The following is a 24,684-nucleotide window of genomic DNA, read 5'->3' as shown; positions in this document are numbered from 1 at the left end:
GTTAAAGAACTTATTTCCTGAAGCATTATCACACATCCCCCACTGTTATTGTGGGGACATGCATGCATTCAGGGTGCCCCTGCTCCCTTTGTACAAGGGAAGGAATGAAGTTCCCTTACAAAAGCCCTGCTGCTTTATTGAGAGTAAGAAGGCTGAGCAAATATTTCCATTTTAAAGGCAAAAGAATAAGATAAAGCACAGGAAGTCAGCTTTTTACAGCAAATCTCTCTTCCCTTCATTACTCTTCTCCTGTTTGGTTCACCTTGTTCATCAAACCAGCTATTGGGTTTATAACTTAAAGTTTCAATGACTGATTGATGAAGACATTGTAAATTATATCCGTTGATGTTATGTTTTTTTCAATCAAATATATTTTTAAATTTACTTATTTCACGCCTAGGCAAGACTCTTCCCTTATACGAGAACCACGAAGGCTAGAACTCTTTTTTTTATCATCTAAAATAATGCCTGGCACTCAGAGTAGGTATTCAGTAAATATTTGTTGAACAAGTGAAAGAACCAGCATCCTCAAGCTCTTGGGAGAACTTAAGCGTTTTATTCTTCAGAAATGAGAAAAGCCAAAGGATTGAAAAGAGAAGGAGGGTCATCAGAGCTCAGGGAGTATCACCAAGTTCCTAGTTAGCAAAGGAAGCCAGAGAGCTTGCCTGGGACTTTCTGTAAGTTGCTGGCATTTCTGGACTGAACTAGAAATAAGGCAAATCAAGCTGAAAGAAAGCCAGGAAGCCCTCTCCACCTGTCTTCAAGCCTTAGTCCATGGCCATGAGCTGTTCTCAGATTGGCAGAAGGATGTGAATTAATCATTTACTTTAGAACATTATGGCAGATGGAGGGTTCCTTGACTCCTGAAACAAGTACTTGTTTGTAAGGAACTCAGGATCAGAAATGATAGTCCAGAGAGTTTCCATTGCGGCTCATTGGAAAGGAATCTGACTAGCTAGCATCTATGAGGACACAGGTTCGATCCCTGGTCTTGCTCAGTGGGTTAAGGATCCAGCATTGCTGTGAGTTGTGGTGTAGGTCACAGATGTGGCTTGGATCCCTAGTTGCTGTGGCTGTGGTGTAGGCCAGCAGCTACAGCTCCAATTTGACCTCTAGCTTGGGAACCTCCATATGCCACAGTGCAGCCCTAAAAAGACAAAGTTAAAAAAAAAAAAAAGTAGTCCATTGCCAGTCAAAGATTCTTGAGGGGTGAAAAGGCTATTTAAAGAGAAAATAAAATTTCAGGTGGAATTACAAATTGTTATGATCTGTTGCCTAAAGCAAAGATTGCCACTTAATTCTAGTGGAGATAGTAGTCTCTCTAGTTTGGGAAGAAGGGATAAGGGAATGATTCTGTGTTTATCTGGAAAAGCAAGGGTCTGTTAGGAACCATGCTTAGCTTGCTCCATGTAGCGCATTGCCAACCCTCAGCAATCCACCCAAATCTCAGAGAGGAGAGAACCTACTGTGTTCTTTTAGGATTAAAATACTTGATAAGAAAAAAATTCAAGTGATGTTGATAGTATTAATAATCACTCTGTGAGCACCTGCTGTAGGTCAAGCACTCATTATTTTACAATCATGAAGTACCATCCCACGGGGCAGACAGCATTTTCTTGGTTTTTTGAGATAAGCAAATTGGAGCTCAGAGAGATTAAGCCATTTTCCGAAAGTCACAAAACCAGTGAGCAACCAAAGTTAGATTTGAACCCGACTTTATTTATCATTTTCCATTCTACCATGTTTCCTCCTTAGATAAAGAATTTCTCATCCTCTCTTGTCTGCGAAGCTGGCAGAATAGGTCGTAGATACCTTAGTTGCCTTGTACCTGCTCAGGGACACCCCTTTCATTTTTCCTGCAGGCATCCAGACTTCCTATGTCTTGTCCTTTTAAAAACTCCTCCAGCCTCCTCAGCAGCCCCCCAGAATAGAAGCATCATTGACTAGGGATCTAGGGACTGGGTGGTGGGCCAGGCTTACAGAGAAAGAGTGATTTGACTTTAATTCAGTCTCTGGGCCTCGATCCTCACCCAGAGTCCTATCTCTCTCAGAATAGCTATGATGCTAAACAGTAATTGAAGGTGCCCAGCTTAGAATATTTCCCCTTATAGGTGTATTTGTATTCTTAAACATGATGAAAACCTTAAGTGCAAATTATAGTGCTCCTTAAAATAGGAACTTTCTGGCAACCTGGGTATGTAGGTGAGATACTTGTTGCCACCATAGGGCTTTTTATCCAACATCGTAGCACACAGTCTACTCTTTCTCCAAGAACATAAGGCCAACCTTCTTAGCAAACTAAGAAGACTCTTTCCTCTCAGGTGTACCTGAAAATTTCTGGACCATGTGACATTGTAACATTAGGGAGATTTGACAGGATGCATCATGTATTGAACAAGAGTGTCATCTTAAGCCACCTAGACCTTAAGTGAAATCAGCCTGGGCCAACTTAGAGATCAAGTTAAATGTGCATCATTAATACAACCCACACATGTGAGGAGAGAGAGGAAAGAGTTATGGGGTCATTGGATTAAAAGACACCACTGGGCTGATAGTCTGTTCAAGATATCTTTTTTATCACAGTGGGTTTCAAACTCTGCTGGGCCTTCAGTGTTGGGACTTGGTAGGAATGCAGATTCTCAGGTGCTCTTGAGGTAACACTGATGCTGGTCATGTGGATCATATTTGAAGAAGCTCTACTTCAGCATGTCCTAAGGAAGGACATTAATTACTGTCAATGGGATGGCTTAAAAGGAGAGAGTTCTGAAAGAGAAATAGGAAAGGACTGAGAAAGGGGTCTGTGATTTTTCAGTAGCAATAGCACTCTCTTTGGGAAATACGACTTTCTAATCAAAACCAGGTCCACACAATTAGGCTCCAGTAGGTTTCTAAGTGACTGGACCAGCAATATTAAGATAAGGGGGGGGGCTCATCATGGAGAGGTATGCTGGTAAGGTCAAGGCAGTGAAAGCAAGGTTAGTTCATTGGCATCCAAGAACATAGTAGGTGTGGCTAGAAAACTGTGATAGCTGCTAAGAATATTGGAAGGTACATCAGAGAGGAACCCAAACCAGATGTTTATGAACACACATGAACGTGCACAGGTAGGCAGTGGAACTCTACTCAGGGCCTTGTCTCTGGTCTCTGACTAGAAAGTCAGCCACCAAGAAATTCAAAGGAAGTTGAGGTAGTGGCTGCAGCATGCACTGGATGAACCCCAGCTAAAAATTTACAAAAGCTCATGGTCCTGCTCAGGGAGGAGGACAGAACATGGAGGAAGACCAGCTCCAGGTCTTCAGTGAGAAGGGATTAGTGTTAAACAGAACTCACCTGGGCTGTAATCGAATACATCCATTTGGCAATTAAGGGCAAGCATTCATTGGCCATCACGTTTAGTAGACCCTTGAAATAACAGTGATCTCTTGATCTCATAGTTTAGTAGTATTTATATGTATGTGTATATATATTCTTTTCATGGAGTCTACCCTAGTAGTTGTGTGTTTATTATTTAACTTTCTAAAGTTGTTCCCAAGTTCTCATTTAAAGAACTCTTCTGATTATGTATTTCATTCATACCGGAACTGAGTCAAGTAAAAGGCTTTTCGTTACTACCTTGGGGTCAAGATGAGCGCTAATGCTGAGTGGATAGAGCAGATAACCTACCCTAACAGACCTAGATCCTGAGAGGGCCCTTTGGGTCTGTCAGGAAAGTATGAATTGCAATAATCTTTTGGTGATCCTGAATCAAAACCCAAGCTACCCACAAAAGGGTCTTTGTCCACAAAGGACAAAAGTAATTGGTCCAAGTTTGGCTGGGCAGATACAGAATGAAGTTTTTAAACTCACCTACTGAAAGCTCTGTAATTAAATGGCTGCTTCGAACTCACTCATCATATAAAGCATAGAGATGGTCTTGCTCATGCCAGCTCTAAGCTGTTCACCTGGTCCAGGGGACAGGCACAGATGTGACTGTGCCTGGGAAGGGCTTCTTATATAAGTAAAGGTTGACAATTGAAGATGTGTAAATTATTAGGAATTCTGGAAAGAACTCAGTGCATGCCCTTGCTCAAATGCCTGCAAACTCTTGCATATAACTAACTAATAGACATTTAGCTCAAGGCTTCCATGATTACTAAGATGCAAATCTAGGGAGAGAATAGTGTTTCAAGTTCTGTTAGTCATTTCCTTCTTTGTGTATAGAGTTGAGTTGATAGATTCTCAGGTTCTCTACTGATATCCCCAAGAGCGGACTTTGATACCGAGAGTATCACATGGAAGGATGAAACTAGATGGAAAACAGGGCTCAGAGATGTGTGGATGGGGCACCAGAGAGAAATCATATTTTCAGTACTATCTAGGGATGAAACCAAACCCAAGGTTGGTCATGATCTGTATGGTTAGACTCTATCCTCTTAGTTAATTTCATCTAAGTAGAAGACCTGTTTTTCCATGTTGACCTTGGAATTTGGAGAAGATGAATGGCCACACTGCTGGTTCATCAGCCGTTCTACTCCTCTCCTTGAACTAAAATGCCAGTGGCTGACTCGGAAGATCCATGTTTACAAAACATCATAAAGGCATCACAGAAAATACCCATATGCATTGAGCAGTACTAGCTGGGAAGGACAAAAATACAATATCTGCTCCAATCTGTGCCTGGTCCCTTTGGAAAATGTGCACACATATGGTTGGCCCATGTTAATTAAGTCCAAATATGGATTGGATTCAACTTGGAGAGCAACTGATAAATCTGCAGCTAAAACTTTTCCAAATGCTTTGATATTTCCTGGACAAAAATGTTTTCAAAGTGGTGAATGGGAGAAGGCTAACTTGAACACCATCAGAAGGAAGAGCTCAAATTATCAAAGATACAAATAACCAATTCTGCCCATATTTTAGTTATATTTCAAAATCCAGTCATTTCGCAGCTAGTATTTATTTATACACCCAAATATTCATGAAGATAAAACATTTTTAGCTTATGCATTACAATAATGAGAACTGACTTGTCCAGAGGGTCACTTTGTTGTCTGAGTTCACAGCTATTTAATGGTGGCACTGACGTGAGGAAAGAGAGAAAAGCACTGTATAGCAATGTTCTTAATGCTTTATTTGGGATTATTTTGCTTTTGGCAAAAGAACGAGAACAAATGCTTGTGAACTTCAGATTTGATTTTAAGAAAACCAGAGCAACTTTTCATCTGCTGACAGCTGAGAGAAAAATTGTGTTACTTTGCTGGTGCTGTGCTACATTAAGACTTCTCTTGTGGTAACTGGTGGGGGGCTGCTGGCCACTGTTTCTCGTGGTGAAGGTTGGAGAGAAAATGGAGTCTTGGTCACATGGTAGGATGGTCCATTCCTGATTTGAAACCAAGCACAATTCCTTAATTTGCTCTTAACAGGCAGCTAAAGAGGAGGCCCAGGCCATTAGCTGAAAAAAAAACATGCAACTGCTTTTTCTGCAGCTTTCATTTCTAGTAGAAGCTCTGTGCCTCCCAAAGGAAGGAAACCCAAGACAGAGAGAGTATTCACCTGCTTAAGACTCAGCGTGGAAGGTGAGTGGAGCCTGAGTGTAACAAGAAGTGTGCGCGTGTGTGGGTAAGGGAGAACGGGGAGAACTGCCTTCTCGCTTTCCTCACCTTTATCCTGTAGCCAACCAGCGTGATTATGACATTTAATATGAATCTGGAACTGAGAAAAACTGCAGATCAAAGCAAGGTTAAATTACTTCTCAAGATCACCTAGTGAGACTGGATTTGAGCTCAAGTCTTCCTGAACTTCAGAACTACATCTGCCCCACCCCATAGCATTCCGTCTTTAATCCCTTAGCTCAGGTTTTGTTTTCAGTTTCATCTGTTTGAATTTGCAAAATATCCCTCCTAAGATGAAACATCAAATAAACATTTGTTCTGTTGTCCCTTGAAAGGAATGATCCATACCATATGGCATGGTCTTGCTCTGAGTGTGTGTCATGTGTAGAACTTTTCATAATTCTGTATGTGCTTACTTGTCTTACAACGACTATCCAATGATAAATGTTGGATCAGATGCTGGTTTGTAATTTTACATGCTGCAAGCAAGGACAGACTTGCAGGAAAGACTGCTGAGTTTTGAGGATGGACAGTTTTTTCCTGTTTTAAACTAGAGTGCCTTTTCTTTGCATTATGTGCTAGGAGAATGCGCTAAAGTAATTCATGTGTCTCATAAAAGCTGTGGTGATATTATGTGTGTTTATTTTGGGATTAATGCCATCCAGGGAGCCTTTTCAAAGCAGCACTATGGACCAGGCAGAAGCCCACGTCGTCAACATAAGTTGAGCAGGCTCACCAGGACCTCTGAATTTCCTTTGGCTTCTTGCCACAAGAAAATTCAGGTCATGAATAATGGCAGACTAGCCCTTCAACTCTGCTGCCTCAAATCTACCAGGTGATTTCCTTCAGTCTACATATCCAGTTAATAATTATCCCAGTCAACCATCTTTGTATAATTGTATAAAAGTATATAAACCCATAATTCATGACAATATTCTAAAATAATATCTCATGGATACTCCTGCTGGTTGAATCAGAGAGTACAAATGATCTAATTTGCAATTGGGAAATTTCTCAATAGGGAGTTCAGTATTATTTGTCACTGTGTAAACTACATGTTGCCTCTTAAACAACAGGTAGTCCAACCTTCTGCTCCCTACTCCAAAATCAGGTTCCTCTCCTCAGGAGTTGGATATTCACCTCGAAAGAAAAACGTTTAATGATCTAAAGGTAGTTTGAGATAGGAACCTTAAAAATCAGAATTGCTTCTTGCTTACTCTCAGGCACTAAGGAACATGAAGGAACCATTCTTAGTTCCTCATCTGGAGAGCTTTGTGGTTTCAGAAGGAGGGGATCATTTTGAGAATTATTCTAGAGCAGGAAGGAGCCTATGATTTCATCTAATCTCCTGGTCTGGTCTCATTCTATAGGAAGGAAACTGAGACTCAATGATAAACTGAAGGGGTTAGAGAGCCTTGTCTGTGAGACTAGAGGATACAGTAAGTGATGGAAGGAAGTGCGATGTCCCTGATGCCCTAAGCTACCTTCTAGGTATTCTGTTCTTTGCACCATCACCTTCAGAGCAAACCCTGATGAATGTTAATGCAGTGGAAAGTTACCCCCAAAAGGAGAGAAACCTACTGGTTGCTATTGGTAGTCCAATCAGGTAACCACTCAAGGACAAGTGGTCATGCCAGCTGCCATGTATTTCATTGCTCAATTCCCTCTTTTCCTTCAAACAAAGGTAAGATCTTTATTCTCTTGTGTTTTAACCAGTATTATGCCCCTGAGTGTTTGTGTATTTCTAATGCAATTGGGAGCTCAACAGAGCTTTCCAGCACTTTTGAGAGTCTGTCATGTACAGAATACACTTTCTAGACTTTAATTCTCCTACCTTCAGCCACACCTTTTTTGAAGACCACTCTCCAAAAAATGCCCGCTTTGCACCACTTAGTCAGCTTCTACTGAATCCAGCAGCGTGTATGCCTGCCAGCGCCTCCCACCCTCCCAACCTCGCCTGCCTCTAGGAATAAGGGAATCATTGTGGTTTCCATGGCATTTTCCAGCGCTTCTCTGAAGCCTCACTGCTTAATTCTGATGTGGGCGCTTATGTTACAGTCATTAATTACTGCATTAAGTCAAGTCACAAAACTAATGAGGATTTGGACACAGTGTTGGAAAATGAGAATGTAATTTTGCCTGGATTATAGGATATAAAGATAAACATGATCCACATAGGCACAGAGAGAAGAAATCACAGCTTTTTCATAGCTGCCTTCTAACTGAAAATATGGGCTTACATGTCTCATCAAAACTGAGAGTAAGATAAAGTATCACCATTGGTAACATTTAGGCAGGGCTCAGTTCACTGTGCAGTCTATTTTCAGCTCTGCCATCTAAATAAAAGATGTTCTTTTTTCCTATGCCATAAAAATCATTCTATATATAAAGTTAGAATCTTTTGAAGCTCTTGCATCAGGCCGTAGGATGAGTCAAGGATGAGAGGCTATGTTAGATAACTTGGCCTTTTACATGTGTGGATAGAGTTGGTCATTAGACAGGATTATTTGAGGAGCACTGTTGGATGTGTGTCTAGAAATCGATACTCCACCTACTCTTAGTAGTGCCTGTAATCTATCATCAGAGGGAGAAGCCAGGTCAATCCCCAAGAGTTCTCTATTACAACTCAGCTACTACCGGGATGGTGAACACTGAGTCATCAACACCTGGAATTATGAATTGCATGCAGAGGAATTAACAAGCAAATCATCTCCAACACCATAAAGGAATGAGTGACATGTCAGCTAAAATTTGAGGGCAAGGGGCATAGATATCTTGGTGATAGGGGGGGTGCTGTCGTGGAGGAACAATTCCATAATTTTATAGTGGTTGGAGAATTCTTTGCAGTTGGGTTGGAGCATAGGGCCCCCAGGTATTTGGGCAGTTAAATAAGAAGACACTGAAGATAAAACAGTATTTCCTTAACAACTTTGCCTCAGGCATACGCATTCTGGAGGCACACCATAAACCTTGAAGCAAAACTGTTAACAGTTGGAGGGTCATAGCATCTTTAAGAAAGATAAGGACCTGTTTCTCTAAAGGAACAAATAAAAAAGACCTTAAATACTCTAATACACAAAATGTGCATACACTTTTAGGGGCAGTCAAGGGCCCCTTGGAGTTTTTCCCTTGTCCTCAGGTTAAGAACCTTTGCTTTATAGGGTTATACTCAAGGAGCGGGTCAGTCCCATCCCTAATGTCTGGAGTTGGTAGAGATCTTTCCTGATCAGTTTACTCTTTGTCTTAAAGATTGGGATAGAAAAAGTAATCATTAAATTGCAAGAAAATGCCAAGGGCCCTAGAGTATATGGCAGTGTCACTGTTGACTGTCTATCCATATAGCATATTCTGCTAAAGCTCTTAACCAAATCATCTTTTTCAAAGCTAAAGAAATAGAGGTTCAGAGAGAGAATAAATTTCCCAGGTCACAAGGCTAGCTCTGAGGCCAGAGACCCTAGCCCAAGGGTATTTGACTCTAAACCTCATGTCTACTATAGTATCAGAAGTAACCAGGATAACATTTACTATCATAAGCTTCAAGAGTAGCGCCCCCAAACCACACAGCAAACTGAAAACTGCAAGATGAAGAGCATCTTGGTGCTGATTTTACACACTGTAAAATTAAACCAGCAACATAATGTTGGTGACCAAACATGTCTGCTAAGTCTGGTGGGATGAAAATGTATGAAAGCAAAAACAGGTAATCCCTCCATCTTTCTAAAAATGGTAACCATTTGTTTATCATGTTAACAAATGTAGGAAAAAGCGACTGATTTAAGTTGTAGCAAATATGGTTTAAGTTATGTAAGGGAGAATTTTGCACAGTGTTAGAGTGAGTTATTATGGGATCTAAGGAGAGAATGTAAAATCTCCTTCTCTGGAGGTCTTTAAAAATAGAATGAGTTCTCAACAGGTTGCCTGAAGATAGGGAAGTTGAGTTAATAACTTTAATGGATCTTTTCAGCCCCTTGATCCTTGGGATAGTAAAATTTTTCAGAAAGTAGATATGCTGCATAAGCTGCATAGACTATATTAAACTATCAAATGAGCTTCCTATTTGAAAGTCAATTGTTGCATCTTAAAGTCTTTTTATACATTTGCAAAATTTGAAGATACTTTATATTCTCATCTTAAATCTTACCTTCTTCCTCCAATAGTCCTTTGAAAATTGAGTCCCCAAACGGTTGATTCCAAAGTGACTTGTCTTTGGAATTGTATTTGTGTTTTTGGATTTGAGTTGGGGTAAATGAAGAATTAATGTGGGATAGAAGATGATAGCACTGAAATAGAAGTCAAGAGCTTTGATTCTTGTCCTAGCTTGCCTATTGATAGGCTCCATTATTTTAGCTCCTTTAATTTTGGAAAGCAGTCGCTTCTTCATCAGTAAAACAAGGGTGTTGTATTATATATTTTGCGAAGTAATACCTTCAAATGAAAAAAAAATCCTATGCTTCTATAAAAGTCAGTGTTCTGGCAGAAAATTCTCAGAAGCAGTGGGAAGTAAGGGAAGAAAACAAATACTAGTTAAGACATTATAGACATTTGAGACCAGCTGGTCCTCTTTAAAAATGCTCACCTTCTCCTTTTTCCTTTCTCCTTTCATACTGCACATCATATGCCATGATCACCTGCCTTCTACTACAGTTTATTACACTCAATTCAATATTGTTTGGGTAATAATATGTCTGATACTCAAGGCTCACCTCATTATTCCCCATGGATTCAGGCCTTTTAAAGCAACTTCAATTTCAAATTTGACTGTCTCTGAAGAAAGTGTATAAAGCAAGAAGTGTATCTTTCTTTACACTTTGGTCAAGGATGGCCAAAACTTAATGGAGTGTGTCAACAAAAAACTTGAAAACAGAGGAATATCAGGCATATCAGTGAATATTAAAAAAATAAATCAGAGGAGAAGTGGACAGAAATAGACTTGACACTTTCTTATCAACAGAGACTGTGTCCTGCATCACTAGATAGAAATTTTCTAACACTGAGCTAAGACCTTTGCTTCATATTTAAAAGATTTGTTTGAATTTTACACAAGTAGCCCAAGTGTTTGAATCTGCAGGACACTTATGGATTTCTGGTCTCCTGTCATCCCCTTTTTAAACCTTTATCTTTTGGCAAACAGATATATTAAATCTTAGGCAGTGTGATCTTGCTTGTTACGAAGTCAATGGGATGCATATTTCTCTTTGTGCTTTGTTTGGCCATCAAAGCCTTGACCTTTAGTTTCCATGCAGAGTTAACTCTACCTTTGCTTCTCCAAAGCTAAAAAAGCATAGAATTGTTCCTGGATGAAATGCTATCATCCATTTGCTTTAGGTTTGAGAGAAATTCAAATATAAAACATCACCATAGAACATTATTTCTTAAGTATGGACCAATGGTGAAGTAATTATTAAACTGTGTCAGGTGAAGGCAATTCATGAGTTTATCTTTGGTACTTCTGTATTCCTTCCTCGTATCTTTGTTAACTCTCTTTGTCCTGATTTTTTCCTCTCAGGCATCCAACATGCTCATTCTCATTGTTCTTCACAGACATTAAATCTACTTTCAGAAAGAAAATTTCATACCAGCTCTTTACAGCTTAGTATGAATTTAAGACAGTATATTCGCTCTCCTGCAGGTATTTGCATTGTAAACCAGAGTAGAGGGAAAGCCCTTCCTAATGGAACATTAGCGGGGACTTTCTAGCATCTTTAAGACACCACAAACCGTAGCCCACTTGACTGTAAACTTGAGTTGGACCTGCAGCTGGGCATCTATTAGCACTAATTACTCCTTAGCCTCTAGCGAAATTGAGTCCAGTGACTCAAGTAAATAGGAGTGTGGGTGCCAACCCCCCAATTCTAACAATACTTAAGTCACGAGCTTCAAAGTTAGAGCCACTGTTCTTTCCCTCATTCCCTGTTGACTCCTACTACTTAATTTATCTTATGTCTGCCTGCCTTGTTAGACTGCAGCCCTTCCAGGACAGACACTGCGTTTTACTCAGCTCTGGATCTCTAGGCCCAGCACAGTGTCTGGCTCGTTGAAAACTCTTCCAGGCAAATAATTAGATTCCTGCAGTTCAAATCTGCCAAGAGCCTCATTTCCCTAAAATGTCATGCCCAATTCTCCTACACCAAGGGTCTTTCCCCTGATTTCATAGAACATTCACAGTGAAGGGAAAGTCTAAACCAGCCTGCCACAGGACAAACTCCACCAAACCCCAAACAATTGTTAGGCTATTTCAGAGCCAACTAGGAACTGGAGATAGAATAATTGCCTCTGCATCTAGCCTAGGGATCATTGTCTTCTTCATGTTTCAAGAATGGAAGGGCCTTTATAGAACAGTAGGAAAAACAACCTGTTTTTTAAAAATTATAGTTGATTTGCAATGTTCTGTCAATTTCTGCTTGTATAGCAAAGCAATCCAGTTATACATATATACACGTTGCCATCACAAGTGTTTGGATATAGTTTCCCATAAGCGGGACCTCATTGCTTATCCACTCCAAATGCAAAAAAAAAAAAAACCAAAAAAAAAAAAACCTGGTTTTATTTCAGCAGTGCATGATGCCAGGTATTTACTAGAGCAAATGCCACCCAAGGCCCAGAGGGTTAGCTGGAGCAGCTGATACCCTGTGCTGCTTTTTATAACTCTTCTTCCAAGCACCACGCTCTACATATGTCCCATTTCATCAGGTCACATCAACTTAGGTTGCGGCTAATACTGCACCTTACTCCAAATTCATTACCATGTGGAATATTCTGTGTTTCTTAAAAATATGTTCCTTAAAAAATAAAGCAAGGGACGTTTCCCTGGTTCTTTGTGGAAGCAGTGACTATGCCACTTTTTTCAACTGCATGGCCTCTTTCCATCGAAAAGACACTGGAACTATCTGCCATCAGCAAGCTGTGAAATCATTAGGTTAAGAATGGAATATATAGTACAGACCTAAATTGTAAATAGAGTTGTGAAATAAGGTTGTGGTGGTGGTGAGTCTGCAAACTTGTGAAAATCATTTGCAAAGACACTAGCCATGAACGTGTTTTTTGTTTGTTTTTGTGGGTTTTTTTTTTTTTTTTAAAGAGACTAGAGAGAAAGGGGGAATTCATTCTTTAAAGGATGTTTAAAATATTTATTCAGTACATTCAATATCTGTCATATACAGTACACTGCCTTGGCTCTTTAGGAAGGGTTATAAAAGATGCAAAGCCCAAACATCTTGGCGTTAAAGAGTGTATTATTTAGAAAGAACGTTAACTTTAAAATGCAAACAGCTGTCATTTCATTTGTTGAAAACATATTCTTCATCAGAAACTGTGGCAAGTTTTGTGTTGTTTTTTTTTTTTTGTCTTTTTAGGGCTGCGCCCTTGGCATATGGAGGTTCCCAGGCTAGGGGTTGAATCACAGCTGTAGCGGCTGTCCTATGCCATAGCAACTCAGGATCCGAGCCGCGTCTGGGACCTACACCACAGCTCACGGCCATGCCAAATCCTTAACCCACTGAGTAAGGCCAGGGATCGAACCTTTGTCCTTTTGGATTATAGTCAGATTCATTTCCGCTGAGCCATGTGGGAACTCTGTGTATTTTTATATACTCAATATCAAGGGTCAGCAAACTATGGCCAAAGGGCCATGTATAAACCACCACCTGTTTTTATAAATAAAGTTTTATTAAAACACAGCCACACCTAATTGTTTAAGTATTAGCTATGGTTCTTTTGTGCTACAGTGGCAGAGTTGAGTAGCTTTGATGGAGTTGAGACAGTCTGACCTGCAAAGCTAAAATACTTGCTCTCTGTGCATTACAGAAAATATTTGCTGACATCTGCCGTACATAATTCATCTCACAGGAATACTCAGAGGTAAATACGGTATTTCCCATTTTCCAACTAAGGTAACTGACGGGTATAGCTTATGTAACTTCATAAGAGGGCAAAACTTGGATTTAATTGTAGATTTGTCTGATTCCCAAAAATCTATGTTCTTACACTACATTTGTATACAGAAGTAATCAAAATATAATGTAGGAAGAAGTAAGAGCCTTACAGATTCAAAGAGACACTATTAATTACTAGAGTTCAGAGAAGGAGAGATTATTTTGAGCTTAGGGTGATAAAGATTCTGGAGAAGATCATATTTGACTACAAAAGCAAAAAATGCATCTGAGGAATTTTCTATCCCAAACTCAAGCCCCAGAAAAGTTCGCAGATGTTTAGTTAGAAGTAAAACTGAGATTAGAACCATTTTTCCATTCACTGGGCTCAAATTATGCTGTTAGTGACCATGCTGAGCTACTGAATTTGTGTGTGTGTGTGGTTAAATGCTATAGAATGGTATAATTATTTGAAATGAGAATTTGTATGTTATGCTCAGTGGTAATTGAACTAAAAGGCCTTCACTTCCTTTATAGGACCAATCAAAACCATATTTGTGCAGGTATTTAGACAATACCATCACCTACCCACCATCCTACCAAAATAAATATTGTTTGTGGAGAATTACAATTCTGAGACCTTGGGAACCACTGGCACTCTTACCAACTTTAAGATGGAAATAATAAACAAGAGACCAGAAAGGATAGCATTGATATACATCTTGCCCTGCAGAAGCAGGCAGCTCTAGGCCAGGAGAAAGATGGAGAAGGGAATAGGTGACAACCAAAGGAAGCTTACCTGATACTGTAGAGCACTTTGCCATTCTTTGAAATCCGAAGCAATTTGTTGTCAGTGGTGACATCATGGAAGTTGGCACCCTTCTCATTGGCAAAAAACAAATCTGGTTTCCAGATGGAGTCCAGCATCGATGGGTCCAAGTCCAGAGAATCATCAGGGTACTCGCTATATGCCAGCCGTGAATCATTCCACTGTTGTCTCAGAAAAATATTCACTCGGTAGTCCTACAGAAATGCCATGGGGAAGAGTTACTTATCACCCACTCTGGCTCATTTCATCCTCACTCTTCTCCCTGATTTGGTGCATGCAGTGTTGGTGTCTGAGTAAACAAGGCTCTTGTATATCTTGGTCAAAATAAACCACCCAGTTCTATTAGGAGTTAGAACAGAGGGGGAAAGAAAGAACACTCAACCAAACCAGAACACTAATGGAAGAAGTTGAGTTGGTTGAATTTTTTAAGTTCATAGTTCTGGAAGGAAATAATACTAACTCAATCTGATTTTGTTGTAGAAAAAGCTAACTATGAGACAGAAGTCAGTCTGTGATGGCAGATTGTCCAATAAAACTAATTCATTTTCCAAATCAGAAATGACATGATCTCTATTTTCATTCTACTCAGATGCTCTGGGCAGAAGAAAACCCACTCTGTAATTTTGGTAGTGGAAATCTTATTATAAAACTCTGACATGATGGGTCAATATTTTTAAATTCATCAACATCAATATTAACATGGTTCATGTTGACAAGATAATTCCCTTCCAGCTACTTACTTTTGAAATTCTTAAACATTTTATCATTTCTCTGAATGGGTTGTATCTACAGTAGTCGACTTGATGCTTCATCAAAATAGAGGTCTTTTTCATGTTTTCCTAATCTGAGCACATTTTGATAAAGGTGTTCCTTCCTTGTGGGAGCCTCAGGTACACCTTCCGGTTATTCCCACTTGGCCTGGGAATTTTCTTCTGGACTAATGAATCATCTTGGGCCAGTAACTTCTCTCCAGAGGTTTTCTACTCAAAGGTCTTTAGGTTCATGCAACTGTTGTTTCGCTTGACAGAGCAGACCCAATAGAGTCTTCAACAGTATTGCGTAGTCAAGCAGGACTATGGTTCAGAACCAACAGTTGTCCATGTCTGCCACATGGTCATTTAGGCTGATATATTCTCATCCCATCTTTTTCTCTTTCCTTTTTTACCTTCATTTGCTTTGTCTCCACATCTTTGTTCTGGCATCTGCATTTGGGGTCATTGTTTACTCTTCTGTAATGGTGACCAATGTGCCCTGATTTGCCTGAGAACTTCCCAGTTTTAGCCTCAGAAGTCCCACATTTAGGGAACCCACTCAGTCCTAGGAAAAATTTGGATGGTTGGTTACTCAGTCAAGGTGCAATGGAGACCACTACAGGATGGTCACTTTTGCTTAATCCTTTTAGAGCCTAAAGAAATAGCAATAACTAAGTTGTAAAACAGGGTATATGGAAAAGAGTTTCAATCCAGTTCCTTCTACTTATTACAAAACTCTTCAAATTCCCATGACTTTTCAAATACAGCCATCCTGATGATCAGGCTGATAGAGTAGTTTAGAGGTGACTGTTCTTAGAAGGGAGTGCCCACTGTGGCCCTCAAGAATGCTAATAATCAATAGTTACTAGCTTCTGAAAATCAGTCATCAAAACCCAGTGCATTTGGAAAAACAAATGTTAAAAGAAATAATCATAAGCTTCTACCTTGTACAATATAGGACTTTCTGAATTGGAAATTTTCATCAGTGGACTTTCTTTGGGATGATACCAGGTTGTGCAGCAAATTCCCACACCTAAGAGGGTACTATTGTGGGCCCAGCTGGGCTCCCATCCCATCCTATTTGCTCACTGGCTGCCCCCGTCTTCCATGAGTGAACCAAGAGAATGGCAGAACCTCAGCGTTCTCCTTTTCAAATATTTTGCATTTTTGGAATTGCCCAAAGGAACCAGAAGATTGTAACTGGAAAGAGAGGACCAGTTCAGTGTTTCATTGGCAACAGGAGTTCCTGGTAGCTTTGAAGTTTTGTGTGAGTAAAGAGTGGGAATGTGTGATTTGTGGAAAATCAAAACAGGGGTTAATGAAAATATAATAATCCAATTTGCATATAAATGTGCACTGGATAGATCAACTGTGAGATTTTCTTAAGGTTTCCTGAAGGAAAAAAACGCAGTTTTGGCATTATGTGACACCTACCCCTTTTATTTCCCTTAGGGTGGGAACCAGTTATGCTTAATAAATTTTTTGTGTGGGGGTCTATGAGCTTGTTTCAGTAGGAGGTAGGAAAGAAGAAGATGTCGTCCCAGCCAGTTCTGGAGGTAGAGAAACTCTGAAGTACAGGAAGTAATGATAGCTAGAAATAGCAAAGGCGAATGGGTTAAATTTCTGAGGCCATTGAGGCCCCCACACATGAAGGAATTATAGAAGAGGCCATGAAAAGCCAGTGAGCACTGGATATCAAAATCATCAGGAGACCATCATTGCAGGCCTCTCTTGAACCCGAGAATGGTTTAAAGATGCATATTGAGAGACACTAGAGACCTTCGTGACGTAAAATATAAAAACAATGACCTTGTAAAAAAAATTCTTGGGAGTTCCCATTGTGGCTCAGCAGTAATGAATCCAACTAGTATCCATCTAGTATCCAACTAGTATCAGAATGTGGGTTCAATCCCTGGCCTCGTTCAGTGGGTTAAGGATCCGGCATTGCTGTGAGCTGCATTGCAGATGTGGCTTGGATCTGGCATTACTGAGGCTGTGGTGTAGGCTGGCAGCTATAGCTCTGATTCAGCTGCTAGCCTGGGAACTTCCATATGCCACAAGTGTGGCCCTAAAAAAACAAACAAAAATAAAATAAAAATTAAAAATCTCAATATAAATTTTCACAGATAATGTACATCTTTTTAAAAAAAATCTTTACCACAAGCATTTTTCTCCACTGTTTCCTGGTTTTCTATTTTGAATTTTATGTATAGAAAATAATAAAACAAATTATCCCAATATCAGAACTTTAAAAAGAGCACTGAATCTCTCATATCACAATAAAACCATTAAATGTCTAACAGTTAATTTAAAATATGTTAATTTTCCTATTTTTAAGCAAGAAGAAGCAGAAAAGAGAAGATATAATTTAGGTCACAATGACAGGAATTATCTGTAGTAACACTTTTATTTGATCTTTTGGAATTATTTGTCCTTTATAATGTATCAGAGTTAAAATTTTCTGTAATTTTGTTTATGATGATGATGATATAAATTATTCCAAAATAAATGACAATCCTTAAAACTTTTAAGAGTAGAAAAGAACACCCAAGGATATACAGAAGTAGATAGCAAAGAAAAGATTTTCTGGGCTGGGTCTCTCTAATTCTTTCATTTCACTCTCATTTTTAATGTAGGGTAAACATATGATACGTGTAATTTATCATCTCTGTTTTTTATAGATAGGTTTATTCTCTCAAGATATTCCAGACTACAGGAGATAGTTACATTGTCCTGTAGCCTTTCTTTGTCTTATTTTTGCTCCTAGGTTTAATGAAATATTAAAGGAGAAATAAATATTGAGAGACATGCTTAAGAGCAGACTGATTTTGCTTTTACACTGCCTTCTCTCTCCAGAGACAAATTCTACTTCAAATAAATGGCATATTTCCTTGTGTTACATTTTTTTTCCTATGGTTGACTCTCTGGGTAGTGGATTAGGTAATGGAAACATTCAAATTAAAAAATGTGTTTGTGTGAGTGTGTGTGTAAATACACATATTTTTTATTTTTTCAAAAACCATGTGTAAGTCATAGAATCTTCATTATATTCTTAACAGGTAATATAACTATCTATATTCCATACTAATATTTCATATCAAATTTAGAATTTATAAAGTTTCGCTTTTTCTGTTATCTTCTAATGCTATATCCATGCCACAAAGAAAGTTTCCTTAAATTGAATTATTTTGGTACTGTTATATTTAGTCTAGCATTTGTAGATAGGTATTGCCACTCTGTCTAATACATATTCTTATTAAACTTTACTGTTACTCTCTCTTTATATGTATTATTTTTTGACCCAGTTATGTTATAGTTATCAGAGACAAAGATATGCTATGTGGATTTCCCACAGAGCCTAAATGGCACTTTGGTTTTAACGTCTAGCTACACTACAGTAAAGTTTTCATTATCTTGAGTCTGTTCAGGCTTTGTATATGTGAACTTAGCTCGAATTTGAAATTATGGAAGGGGGACAGTTGCTTTATGATGAATTCAGGTTTTAACATTGCGTTGTTAATTTAGAGACCAAGATCATCTTAAATCTCAGATTAACAAAGTGCCAGGTAGATTCTTGGTTCTTCCTTAAGTCATAAATAAGAAATTTAGCTCCTTGCTATTCCCAGTAAGTTAGCATCTCCTTATGAGTTGCATATGTAGCTGTAGAATGAAAGGGAGCCCAGAGTGTCATTTCTGCAGTTACAGTATGGTATACATTCTCCTAAGGGGCTAGCTATCTACCTCTTGTCCAGCTCCTCAGGAATGTGATTTCAGATCACAGATAAAACAACTTTTCACCCTGCAGCGGTAACCAGCAGAACATGTGGAATTTGAAGAGTTTGGGGAGCTGGAATCATATCCTGGAGAGGCTCTGTGGACACTTTCAGCTCTTTCTAACCCCTTCCCCTATTGCAATCTATTACATGAGGATAAGGTCAGAATCTGCTGCTGTGGCATGGGTAGTGAGTGGTTGGTCCAGCACCACAGGTCCAAATCACACTCTTTTCACCCATATCCTTCCAGGTAGTCATTTGGAAGCTTGGAGCTTCTGCATTTTCTGATGTCCCAGCCTTGGGCTGAGCTGCATGCAAAAGGCAGGCAAATACTCTTGACCTTTACAGACATGATTAATATTCCCAAACTATGCCTTTATATTAGGAAAGAGGGGTTGCAGATATACTCCTCATCCTGTGAAGTCACTTGCCATCACTAGATAAAGGGGAAAGAAAGAAAAGGAAATCAACAGATCCCCATGACTCTTCGTGAACAAAAGTGTATATTTTGAAATAATGTGTATGATATTAATGATCCATGAAATATTCCTTAGAATAGTACAAATATGTTGTCCTGTGAACCCACACCTTCAACACCAACGTATTAAAGGAATGAGAGGCAACATTGGGTCTGTGAGTAAAATTTTGTGGGCAGTTCATACCAACAATAATTTAGCGGTATTTCATCAAACCTAAGATGATAGACTGGATAGCACTAAAAGAAAGTTGTGTTGACTTCTTAAAACAGATAATTATTGCCTCTTATTTAGAAACAAAAAAACCATCCACACCAAATCCTTTCCATAATACTATCAGGGTCATGGAGTAGGAATGGGACATGAGGGCAGAGAGGAAAATCATCATGTTTAGAAATTCAAAAATCTAAGGCAGTCTTGGCAAAATTCACTCCCCAAAACACAGAGAAACAAAAACTATTATCTCCCTCCTCATTGGCTAATCAGTGTCCTCAATGACTACATACATTACTGTGCAGAAAAGCTAAGGGTCTGATATTTTGATTCAACCTAAAGACAGTTCAGGGGAGAATCTGGTTCTCTTTAACTTTTTGACCATTTTTTTGGAGCCACATTTTGTGTGTTGTATTCATGGAAGATAGAATGTCAGGGTTTGAGTAAAGGAAGCTCATGCTGTGATGACACCTGCATTGTACACCAGGTGGATTCCCAGGCAGGACCCTAAGGGGTCTGGGAAGGTAAGATCTTTTCAAGGTGGATCTCGGATTTGGCAACCTATGATCGGTGGGTCAAATTTGGCTACAGTCTGTGTTTATAATTAGAAGATTTTTTTTTTTTTTGGAGTACAGTCACACCCATTGGCTTACTATTGTTTATGACTGCTTTTATGCCAAAAAAAAAGCAGAATTAAGTACTTGTGACAGAGACTGGTCCTCAAAATATTGTTTTCTGTCTTTTTACAGAAAAAAAAAAAAAAACCTTGCCTGTCCCTACCCTACGTGATATGAGGATTTATTCTTTGAATTCAGCATGGTAAAGTTTCAAAAAAATTTTTTTGAGTTTCACACAAAAGCCATAATTGAAGAAAGTAAAAGATAATTTTCAAAGCCAAATTCAGTTTGTCATTACATCAGAAGCTGAGGAATAAAAGTGGCACAATACATGCCAGTCTTCTCATCATGCCATTCAGTCTGTCTCATACAGCAGGATAGACAGGCCATTGATATTACACTTGGGCAATGATTTCCACATTTTCTCATATGAAACATGACAAAGGACACCTTAACAAGTGGCTAGGAAGCACCTAAGCAGCCCATTTATTCAATACCTTCAGTAGCTTTTAAAGATACAGGAAAACAATATCCATGAGAAAAAGAACATATATGTATATGTACGACTGGGTCACTTTGCTGTACAGCAGAAATTGGCACAACATTGTAAATCAACTGAAAAATTTTTTGAAAAGAATATCCATAGTTTTCGTTTTCATCTCCTTAAATGTTTAGTTTTTCCTTGCTTTAATGAACATTGAAAAGGTGTACATTTACATTTTTGATTGAGGATAAAATGCAATGAGGAGATTTAATCAAAGCAACTTAGGGGTCTAATTAATGCAATCAGCATTAGGTCGTGCAAATATTGTCATTGAATGCCATCGTGTAAAGCTGGTGATAGTGAGTTGGGCGGGTGGGAAGATTTGCCCCTCTTATCAGGATGAAACCAAGAGGGGAGAGACAGAAACTGAATGCCAAGTCCAGAGTTGAATTATTCTTTCCCTGTTCATCTTTTCTTATGACTCATTTAATAACCCTATCAAAACGGTCCTATTTGGGTAAAATTCTTTATTTTTTATTTCTTGTTTTTTGTTGTTGTTGTCTTTTCTAGGGCCGGATCCCCGGCATGCGGAGGTTCCCAGGCTAGGGGGTCTAATCGTAGCTATAGCCTCCGGCTTATGCCAGAGCCACAGCAACGCCAGATCCGAGCCGAATCTGCGACCTACACCAGAGTTCACGACAACGCCAGATCCTTAACCCACTGAGTGAGGCCAGGGATCGAACCTGCAACCTCATGGTTCCTAGTCAGATTCATTAACCACTGAGCCTCGACAGGAACTCCTATTTGGGTAAAATTCTTAAGACACTACATCTTTTCAAAAACCCATAAGTCTCATTTCTGGAAAGTGCTGTGTTAGAATAATATTAAAATGGGTAGTAGAGTTGCATTAAGTCTGACTCGCCAGCGGAAAGGAATAGTAAAAGTAAATTATTCTTTCCTAACATCAGGGGCACCAAAAAGTACAGTAATTTGTTAAACATGATCCTAGTAGCCTAAAAGAGAGAATTCATAAAAACAGGGGAACACTATTTTTTACTTTTCAGTGGAATTATGCTCATTATTTCACTTCCTGAGTATGTCTAGGACATCAGCCACCATAGCACTTAGTCAAGTTCAACTGTATTTTATTTTGATCCCATCTAATAATATGGCTGTATACTTTACAGTCATGAAAATTAGAACCAGCCAATTGACTTAGGACTTAAATTGTATGGGGACCAAGAAAATATTTCACCCAAAACATAATTTCCATGCTATAGCCTAGTACTGTAGGGCTACTGATTTAATAGGTTGTGCTATAGGCAACAATACCACCTTGCCATTAATAAGAAATCTTGGTGGATTTTATAATGTCCAAATCTTCGCATATATGTGAAACATGTCTCCACATAGATTATGATGAGTTTTAATTTTATGTTTATGGGTTTGGGTTTTGGGTTTTTTTTTTTTTTTGGTTATTTGGTTTTTTTGTTTGTTTGTTTTTGGAAAAGCCATGCATGTGATGTAATTGCTGTGGACTTGGAACAACTTTCTATTGCCACCAAATTGTGTGTGTGTTTAATGTAGCATATCCAAGGCTTGATTATGTTAAAACTTCCATTATATGAAAAATATCTCCCGAACTTTGATATTTGTATTTCTTAAACATTGGAGGTGCAAATATTTAAGTATCCTTAACTACAACATGCTTGTTACCGATCCACCTAAATCTAATGAAACATGTTTGCAAAATTTGTCTGGTGTTAGGGATGAAAGATTATTGAATTTTAAGTAATGAACTCTTGACTATTGACTTTCTAAGGTGAAAGAGTATAACTAATTGCTTTCTAAAGGTGAATGAATTTGGAAGTTGGCACTCAGTAAATGTCCCACAAATAGACAACAGTGCTCTTTGGTCACATATCCCACTCCTTCACACGATGGCTTCAATGCTCAGTCCCACTCACCATTGTAGTTTCTGCTATTGACCCAAAGCTGTTGATAAATATGTTGCAGGTAACATTTACAGGAGGCCCTGCAAGTTGAACAATAAATAGAAAATTTGACAGGTTGTGTTCATGGCATAATCAAGTCACGTTTTTTCTCTTGCCAGTGGCATTTTAGCACTTACCATTGTGGTTTCTGTGACTGATCCAAAACTGTTGATAAAAATATTGCAAGTAACGTTTACTGGAGGACCTGCAGAATGCAATAAGAATGTTGCAATAGACATTGAAGCAAAAATACAGCTCCATTAACATCTGTGCAGATGACTAGAGACGTAAACAAAATTAAAATGATGGTGAAATTGCAAAAAAAAAAAAAAAGTTTTTCCCAGAGAGGTTCACAGTGGTAACATTTCCACTAGCATTTCAAGTCATGACAGTTAAGCAATGACAACTTACCCTAAAGAGTTTTGAATTTGGAAAATATAAGCTGAATATTATTAAACAGAATTCATTGTCAATAGTTGCTATCAAAATAGCCTTTTGGGTGGGTGGATTTCTTTGACCTTAGGCTCATCTACCTTGTAGATGTCAACAGTGGGTGCCATGGTGATGAAATAGCCTGGGTCATGAGTTCCCAAGAAGCTGTATTTTTGAACTGCAGATGGATCAGAGACATCCACTTCCTTTTGTGGGATAACCTTTAAATCGGTGGGTCTAGTTTGATTCTCTTGATACCTCTGAATTTACCCCATTCCTTCTTTATTTCTTGTGGCCCCCAATGAAAAATGATGCACAGAAATGCAAAAACAAAGACAATTGGCTCCTCTTAAGAAATATAGCATGTCAATGTCCAGATGGTTGCCTCAATAAATATAGTATAGAGTGAGGTTTATAAATCCTAGATGTGCTTTGAACAAAGAGCTTGCTTTTCCCTCCAGAGACCTAAGGTCTAATTCTGTTTTCCTCTTGCCCTTTCTCTCTCACCCAAGCACTAGCCAAACCCCACTCTGCTTAGCTTCAGAGATCAGATAAATTAGATGTGTTCAGGAAGGCATGACCTCGGACTCTTTGCTCTTTGTAAGTGGGTAAATCACTTTCCAACGACTTCTAGTTTCATGTTTTGCTGGGCAGTATGTTTACTGCATTCATGTAGTTTCCCCATCATGCTTTCTGAGTTAAGAGCATACTGCCATGAACCATCCATTCAGCCTCTGCTTTCCCCTATGGAAATGTGTCTCTCTTCAGTTGACAAAGGCTCAGCAACCTGGTGCAAGCTACATTCAGTACATTTGGCTCTGTACCCAACAAGCTGGAAGGATCTGAATGAGGAGGAGTTTGGCTTGAGGCCTCTCTCAAAGGCTGGTAGTAAAACACAGCTGTGACAGCACTTGAATGCCGTGGTTTTACTGCTACAAGTCCACGTTGCATTCTCAAAATGATGAAACTTGGGCAAAGCAGCTAATTTAAATCCCCAGGCAGAGACTTTTGGTAAAAGAAGGAGCAGGAATTTTGGTAAAAGAGATGTATTAAGCTGTTTGTTTGTTTTTAAATAACGAACTTTCCTGTTTAATTGTGTTTATTTTTTTAAGTGTTTGCAGGCATGGAATCATAGGCACCACCATATTACCAAAACATTTTTCAGCCTACGTCTTTTTAGTTCATCCCCCTGTTACTCAGCATCTGCCAACCTGACTTCTTTTCCATGGTCACTTGCTACTCTGCTTGGTCTTATTTTTCTCTTTTGGTTGCTCAAAACAAAAACAAACATCAAAGGGACTCTCTTTCTTTGCCATAGAATTCTATTCTATAACAAAATTTCCTGCTAATAAGAAATAAATTAGACAAGGTAGAGGCAAGTCATGAGAAATCGTGTATCTTTCCTTTTTTTCTTCACAATAAAATACTTCCTTTTAGATGGTTAGATTCAGGATGGAAAACTTTCATGAATTTTTATGTGCAAGATAGAAAGTGAATGATGTGAAGAAAGAAACAAAAGAAAAATGTCATCTTAACAGGAGGAATTTGAAAATCTAAATATAGGTTGTCTTGTACTATACATTATCTGTGTGTCTGGCTTCCCCAACTGGCTTGGAACCAATTAAAAGGCTGGGTCATACCACCACATAGCTATT

General features: G+C 38.9%; 2 protein-coding genes across 32 annotated transcripts in view; one reads left to right on the top strand and one right to left on the bottom strand.

The window, feature by feature from the left end:
• FANCB (FA complementation group B) overlaps positions 1 to 24,684 on the top strand; it is a 742,096-nt gene that overhangs the window by 234,743 nt on the left and 482,669 nt on the right. For 2 of the 26 annotated variants that reach the window (XR_014835730.1, XR_014835736.1), the window contains one exon: positions 5,466 to 5,555. The exons of 19 other annotated variants lie outside the window; for them this stretch is intronic. The gene's annotated coding sequence lies outside the window, so the exon portion shown is untranslated. Of the gene's footprint in view, positions 1 to 5,465; positions 5,556 to 13,394; positions 13,449 to 24,684 lie in introns of those variants that run through there. 5 more of the 26 variants (XR_014835747.1, XR_014835732.1, XR_014835761.1 and 2 more) reach the window with 3 other exon arrangements.
• The window catches only part of GLRA2 (glycine receptor alpha 2), a 177,141-nt gene that overhangs the window by 114,462 nt on the left and 37,995 nt on the right, over positions 1 to 24,684 (bottom strand). For 2 of the 6 annotated variants that reach the window (XM_085008544.1, XM_085008546.1), the window contains exons 4-5: positions 22,735 to 22,802; positions 14,259 to 14,482 (exon numbers count right to left, since the gene is read on the bottom strand). In XM_085008544.1, coding sequence (XP_084864670.1) covers positions 14,259 to 14,482; positions 22,735 to 22,802 — 292 coding nt within the window. Of the gene's footprint in view, positions 1 to 14,258; positions 14,483 to 22,570; positions 22,639 to 22,734; positions 22,803 to 24,684 lie in introns of all 6 variants that reach the window. The other 4 variants (XM_085008547.1, XM_085008548.1, XM_021080517.2 and 1 more) reach the window with 3 other exon arrangements.

Source organism: Sus scrofa, chromosome X (assembly GCF_054392235.1).
Source record: "Sus scrofa isolate SSC_HxYL_T2T_F1_AM1 chromosome X, Sscrofa_HxYL_maternal_Yorkshire_Landrace_v2.0, whole genome shotgun sequence".
Classification (NCBI taxonomy): domain Eukaryota; kingdom Metazoa; phylum Chordata; class Mammalia; order Artiodactyla; family Suidae; genus Sus; species Sus scrofa.
Note: the sequence above shows the minus strand (reverse complement) of the source record. Positions and strands in the feature narration are given on the sequence as shown.